The following is a 7,272-nucleotide window of genomic DNA, read 5'->3' as shown; positions in this document are numbered from 1 at the left end:
ACTACCAACAGTCACAGCCCTTTAACTCTTGGCTAATATGTTGTCACAAGTATTCAGTTAATTAGGTCACATCACATTCAATGTAAAAACTTTTTCTATTTTGTTTTGGACATGTCTCAAAATGTAGGAGTTGGGTTAGTTTGTTTAGGGACAGGCCTGTGTTAATATTGGACTAGGAGGAGGAGTTGGGTTAGGGTACCCACTCTTAAATTTGTTGCCTTTGTTTGTAACCCTGATTCTAATCAGGGACGGGGATTAAGAAAAATGGGATAGTTCTACAGTACTCAGACTGGACCATGTTCAAGACACAATAAGACCTAAATAAGGCAAATGTTTAACTTCTTATATGGCTTGTGCTCATATGTCGGTCAGTTCTGCTAAACCCTGCACAACCGTTTCAATAGGAATAGAATACTCTACATTAAAGAATACACCTCCTGAGAGTAGGGTTAATGAGATGAAAGGACAGGGTTCAGTGAGATGAGGCTTGTGTCTCGCAGGCTTTAACCACTCCTCACAAGCAACAGCTGCCTGTTCAACTTTGGTCCTGAGAGATTTATGTTGTCAGACAGCCAAACGACCTCAGACTCCTGAAACGATACCATTAGTTAATAAAAACACACAAATACACTAGTTCATAATCACATAACCTCAAGGCTTTCAGATTTTAGGACGTTCTTCCATCTTTGTTTAATTTTTTTTTTAATTTGTTTGTTAGTTTGTTCATTTTTTTTTTTTTTTAATACATTACCGTAACATGCGTTGATTGACTGGAAAATACATGCAATAAGAAATAATTGAAGCGAACTGTTTCTCTGGCCGTGGTAGTATCTCTGTGTTGCGATTCTGGTCAGGAAGGGGCCCCCGAACAAAGGGCCAGAAGGGTGGGGGCTGGGTCCCCCACGTCATCTCTCTGGCAACAGGCGTGAATGGGGCCGGAGCGTCGCTGGTTGGCTGTTGTCCCTCAGAGGCGCCGTGCCATTGGTGGGAACTCGAATGGCTCGTGCCCATATAAAAAGAAGCTGCGGAGTCCATTTTGTTGCAGTCGTTCAGAACGTAGTCGGGAGGAGCGAAGACCTAGCGGAGCTAGAGCGTAGACAAAGCGGAGACAGACCAGAGACAGAACTTCAGAGTCATCCACGAAGTTAAGATCTCTCGTTGGAGATACAGTCTCTGTAGTTCTCAGTTCTCTCGTTCCGAGGCGTTGAGGCTCCCAGCGGACCAGACCCGAGCAGGAAGTCGGTAAGGAGAGCCGCCATGTTGTTGTTCTTCTTTGTTGTGGTCGGGCTCCTCTACCAGGACCTGGGCTTCTGTACCCGGACCTGGGCTCGGGTTTAATAATCGTTTATCGAGATTGGAGCTCTGTTTGATTTAATTCTGTGATTGATACGTTGTCGCCCGACCATGTCGCGACAGGAGAACCTGAACAACAGCGACGGGTTGTTTTTCACACGCACGCACGCACACACACACACACACACACACACACACACACACACACACACACACACACACACACACACACACACACACACACACACACACACACACACACACACACACACACACACACACACACACACACACACACACACACACACACACACACTCAAACCGTTGGATTACCACAGTAATACTCCGTAATGTTCACTTCTTTTCACAATAAGACACGTTTTAACCAAGACACGGTTAAAGTATACCGGTAGATGACACCTTTTTTTACTAAACCGTCGAGTTTCCTTTGTCTCTGTCTAACCGTGACGCACTTGGAGCCTAGGTGGCCCTGACGTCACAAGGCTCACCATGACCTATATATCTATAGCTACATATTTAACCTGACAATATCGTCTATATATATATTTTTTTTCATGTTGTCTTTGTTTCTAATATTTTTGTGTTGCGTCTCCAGAGCTCGGCCTCCTGAGCACCGTGCCCGGCCTGGTCAGGTTGATGTTGAGCAGCTCTCCGCGGCCCATGAGCAGCGCACCCCGGCGGACAGGTAGACCCAGGACGAGGACCTGGAGCCCGACTAGGAGGAGACACCTCAGCTCCGGCAGCTCCACCAGCAGCACCACAACACAGAGGTGGGTGGGTGGGGGAGGGGAGTGACGTCAGCCGTCTGAGTCGCGACCTTGTTGTTGTTGTCGGGACACCCCGGTATTAATAGGGCGCTGGACCCTATTTAGCCGCTTATACAATATGTTCAATCATGGCTAGATTTAATATTTTTGATTTTTATAATTTTTTCATAGTTTTCTTAAATTTATTAATTGCATTTAAATGAAAGTCTGCATTGGGTAGTTTGTTGGATTATCCAACAGATATTGTCCAACAGATAATTAATTGTCAATTTGTGTGAGAGCCATTTCAGTGTGTATATATATATATTTTTTTTTTTTTACAATATGCAGTATGTTTTGGTCAAAGGATCCATTTATATTGTGAATTTACAATTTATTCAAACATGTATTTAAAACCATGAAAGTTTTTTAAACGTGCTCTTTGGACGTGATGTTTGTAGACTGTAGATGTCTAGGTGTGGTTGACGTGTTTTGACTGAATGGGGTGCCTGCTTTATGGACGTGTGGCTCTACTGTTAGAACAGGAAGTGAGACGGGTGATTAACCCAGGTGCTCACCCCCCCCCTCCCTCTGCAGGTGACGTCTAGTCTGACAGCCATGGGAGGCGGAGAGCGCTACAACATTCCAGTGTCACACCCTGAACGCCAGCTGCCAAAGAAGACCAAGCAGAGGGGGCAGGACCAGAGCGTGGTCATCGCCGTGGCAGCGGCCATCATGGGCGGCCTTCACAACCACCGGCGGGGCGACAAGAACCCCGCCTACCCCGGCTCCCTGGAGGCGCGGCAGGCCGCGTCGGCCGAGAAGAAGGGGGCGTCGGTGCGCTTCGCCGCCAGCTACGACCACAACTGGGAGGGCGCCGTGTCCCACCTCAACACGCTGCTCGCCGGACAGGGGAGCCCAAAGTTCGCCGGACCCAAGTTCAGCGAGCCGCCCTCCCCCAGCGTGCTGCCCCGGCCCCCCAGCCACTGGGTGTCCTTCCCCATGCGCTCCGGCGACAGCCGCGAGCTCATGGCCTTCCAGCTCAAGAGCCTCCTCAAGGTTCAGGCCTGAGGCGGACTCACCTTTGACCTTTCACCCCCCCCCCCTCCCTTTTAGTTCGACACACCAACGCATGAACTGAGGCTCCGCGGGGGGGCCGTCGCCCGGTAGCAACGCAGCGGCGCCTAGCGGTCCGGGGGACTGTCAGGGCGTGGGGGGGCATCGGGTTCACAGCCCGGTGCGACCCCAGCGCCCACTGGTCCACACCCGGGCCGCTACCGCTCTGCTGCCTTGCTGCTGGGCGACGGCCCCCCCGCGGAGTCTGTTTCCCTAACGGACGATGGACTGGGTCCCCTTTGTGCTCCTGCTCTTCTGTTTTGTTTTGCTGAGGCCCCTCATTGGAGGCGTGGAGGCTCTGACGCTCATCCACACGTAGCATTTACGTCCCCGCATACCCAGCTCAGCTCGTATGTTGACCTTTTATTTTTGATCCAGTTATTTTGTTTTGACTTGTACCTTTATTCTGAAAAGACACTTAACAGGGATGGGGAGAGATACAGGAGGAGGGGCTTGCGTATCATGAGGTCCAATCAGAACCCCCGGTACCGGAGGGTCACCGGAGACGATTGCGCCGGGCCTGCGACCGTCAACTCTTGTGTATATTTTTAAAAATGCGCTGTGCGCAATGCACTCTGGGAGTTGAGCTCGCACCCGGGCTGAGTCCTCACAGCTCATTATTCTGTGTGTGTGTGTGTGCGTGTGCGTGTGTGTGTGTGTGCGTGTGTGTGTGTTCCGCCGTCTCCTGAGGCGGTCGGGCGGGGGGTCGGGCGGGGGGGTCCTAGTGCCATATCGAACCCTGGCCATGACCAGAACCCCGCAGAACTGTCGTCTCCCTGCCCCTCCCGCTCCGTCGCCATGGCAGCAGCGTGGCGCCTGCGGAGGTCAGCGGCCTTTGGGCCGCTGGGCTGCGCTGCTGCTGAGGCTTACTGGGGCAGGCGGGGGGGTAGTGGGAGACGACCCCGGGCCCTGTTGGAGGGCAGCCCCCCCCTGATGTGTGGTATGAAAGACCAGAAAGAGTGACTAGTGTGGCCATCCACAAAACGTACAGAATCTCACTGCCGCCCCCCCCCCCCCCCCCTTCTCTTGCACTGCAATCAGACGCGTGGGGCATAGACTATCCCCCCCCGGGGGTCTCCGGTCTGGTGAGCCCCCCATACACCCCTCCTCTCCACCCCTTCCCCCCTCCAGACAGCAGCTGTAGTCCGCCCCGGCTGGCAGAACAAAGTACCAGAGCACGAGCTCCGAAGAGCCATGTATATATTGAAATGTATAAAAATACTTGTAGCATATGTACATTATGCAGGGGGTTTTCTTCCGCCCTGCGTGACAAAGTATTTTTAGTAATAACACTGAATGTACGGTGCTACGGCGCGCCTCTACTTCAAATGCTGAGTTATTTTTGTTAAAAAAAAGAAAATCCTTTGCTCTGCACCCTTCACTGGTCTCTCTCCAGTGGTCTGCACTGGTCTCTCTCCAGTGCTCTGCACATGTGTTATTTTCTACAGTGTAGGGTCATGATGCAGGAGGTGCAAGATGAGCTGATCTAAACCGTAAACCATTCGACCTCTTCTTTGAGACTTTAGCATGTATGACCGCCCCAGACCTGTGGTTATGATTCTGCTGATTTTACCCGTATTTTAACAACGCCCTGACCCCCTTAATGTTGAGACCCGTGTCTCCCCCTATTGGAAAGGTTCTAAATGCTCTTGCCCTGTAATAGAATTCTAATTTTAACGTCATTGTTGTCCACTACATGAAGGTCATTTTTAAAACGCCAAATGTGTTGGCTGTTTAACCACAACAGCCAACGGTAGGTAAACTTAAGCCTGATTTGCACAGTATTGTATTGTTAGTCTAATGCCCCCCCCCCTTCAGTATGCTGAAGGGTTCTTATTTTGTACCTGAAACGCCAAATTCAATCCTCTGTTTACCTCCGCTAGCTGATGACTGAATGTGGTGATTCATGTGTAACTGGCCGTCCTCGCTGACATGTTAATTGTATTGGGAAATGTCTGTCATGCATGCAAAAGTCTCAACGAATTTAGAAAAAAAACAATTGGCTGTTAATTTGTCCCCCCCCTTGTCCGAAGTCACCGATTATGAGAGATGTTTGCCCACCATGTACAATTTGGCTTTAATTCGAAATGTGAACGAAATGCACTATTAGTTTAAACAAATATTTATCCCAAAAAAATAAATCCCTTCCCTTACCCCCTAATTGTGTTGTCTGCCTCTTGAGTTGAAACAATGTAATCAGGATTTTACTCTAGTTATTAGTGACGGACAGTATAGTCAATTCTAGATTTTTAAGCAGTATTGGGATACATTAGCAACTACTTATTGGAAGATAAAGTATGTTGATTAATATTTAATCTGATATTTTTTATTAGAGCTTGAAAGATTTACCGTAGTCATCAATAAGCCAGAACGTTGCATTCATTCTGGGCTGCCCAGTAGATGGGGTGGACCCGTTACATGGTGTAGGGAAGAGAACTCCTTTATCTAGGAGCATCAGACTGGTTAACTTCACAAGCAGCTAACGGACCCTCCCTCCTGTTTGATATGTGAGGGCCACCTTACTATCGAGGGTTCCCATGACGAGTTCTGAACTACAGTGGACCTGGTGCCTCAGTGTCCCAGTTCCACACTAGTTAGAGCCCTAAAGTCTATAAATCAGTCCTGTTGCTGACTGCAGTCTCAGTACCAAACATAAGTGCATGCATCAACAGAATAATATCTTTCTTATGTAAGGGATAATGTTCATAGAATATCAATTAGGCAGGCTACAATATAGCTGACTCTGAAATTAGTCGTGCAGGTTCGTAAACTGCCTACACAATGCATTATTTTTGAAATCACAGCTGGTTTAATATTTCAATAATTATTTTGGTGATTGGGTGCATGCAGGCAATCGGGATGGCATCTTGAGTGAAGGGTAAGTAGATTGTTGGTTCTATGGCCCCAGACTATGAAATGTAAAATGGTTTGAAGCAAAAACAAGTTAAACAAACAGCTAAAGTTTGAATACTTTTGAGATCAAATATAGAATAGTTGAGCTGTTCCAAGATGGAAATAGGATCAAGTATCAGTGTCATCACTTGTAGTAACCAGGAAGTGTTGACATTATTCCTTCACATCTAGTTAATAGATCAAAAAAATAGGCTTACACCGTTTGACAACTGCGTCTCTGCTTTCATATATATATATATATATCGGCATATAGTTGTGTAGAGACAGCATAAAGATCTTTAAGCATTGTTAGCAGCTAGCTTCTATCGGAAGTAAACTTCATGTAGCAAGCAGCTAGTCTCTAGCCATTTAAACGGCGGTCCCCACACAAACACCCGGTTTATAACCATCCAATCGGTTAATCATTTAAGAGATCCAGTGACACTAAATACAACAGTTTAGGCTTAGAATTGTGCTCCGCGACGTCGTGGCTATCACAACAGCTAGCTGTGACCCGACGGAGTACAACGGGAGCGCGTGACGTCATCAAGTGAATGGAGTCTAGGTAAAATAATGTGGAAGGAGTCCCTTTCTTGGTGTTAGAAAGTTGTCACAATTGGCTTCCCAAAAAACTGCTTGGTCTGTCTTGTACTTAAAAGGGTTACATTTCGGTGTTTGTGTGTCGTTTCGAAATGTAACCATTTTAAGTACAAGACAGACCAAGCAGTTTTTTGCTTGGTCTGCCTTCAGACAGAAAACTTCACGACAGTGACATGTCAGACGACATTTGGAATAGCTACCATTTTGCTTACAAGGCAGTGAATCCCATGCATTACAGTATTTACTGCAGCAGAATTATAAACAAAATCATAATTTGGATCCATCGGTGGTTCTGGGGTACTCCGTAGGATCCAGTGTCTCAGGGGAGAAATGGCTGTTAAGTTAGGAACCACTGATCTACTCCGTAACCATTTGGACAAGATAACATGAAAGTAAATGATACATTTTTATTAGAATACTCAAGTATTCTACTTCTGAGCAGGTGGAAACGGGTCGATACTCAATACTCGTCATTGAAGTCAATACTTTATCATTTTTGAAAACTAACAAATTAGTACGACTTGTTTGTTACAACGGACGCTGTCTGAAGCAATAGTATTTTATCTGAAACAAGACTTTCAAGTCCAAGAAGTTCAAGCCAATC

General features: G+C 47.3%; 1 protein-coding gene across 1 annotated transcript; it reads left to right on the top strand.

Annotated features, from left to right (window-relative positions):
* Positions 1-1,031: 1,031 nt before the first annotated feature.
* pnrc2 (proline-rich nuclear receptor coactivator 2) lies at positions 1,032-5,337 on the top strand. The gene is made up of 3 exons (XM_060053407.1): positions 1,032-1,242; positions 1,910-2,084; positions 2,658-5,337. The coding sequence occupies exon 3, from the start codon at positions 2,679-2,681 to the stop codon at positions 3,129-3,131; it is 453 nt and encodes a 150-aa protein (XP_059909390.1). The 5' UTR covers positions 1,032-1,242; positions 1,910-2,084; positions 2,658-2,678; the 3' UTR covers positions 3,132-5,337.
* Positions 5,338-7,272: the final 1,935 nt, after the last annotated feature.

The sequence above is a fragment of the Gadus macrocephalus genome, chromosome 6 (genome assembly GCF_031168955.1).
Source record: "Gadus macrocephalus chromosome 6, ASM3116895v1".
Classification (NCBI taxonomy): Eukaryota; Metazoa; Chordata; class Actinopteri; order Gadiformes; family Gadidae; genus Gadus; species Gadus macrocephalus.
The sequence above is the reverse complement of the archived record's forward strand: the minus strand, read 5'-3'. Positions and strand labels throughout refer to the sequence as shown.

Bases quoted from the DNA above. Each gene is read 5' to 3' on its own strand.
- pnrc2 (XM_060053407.1), top strand. From the start codon at position 2,679: ATGGGAGGCGGAGAGCGCTACAACATTCCAGTGTCACACCCTGAACGC.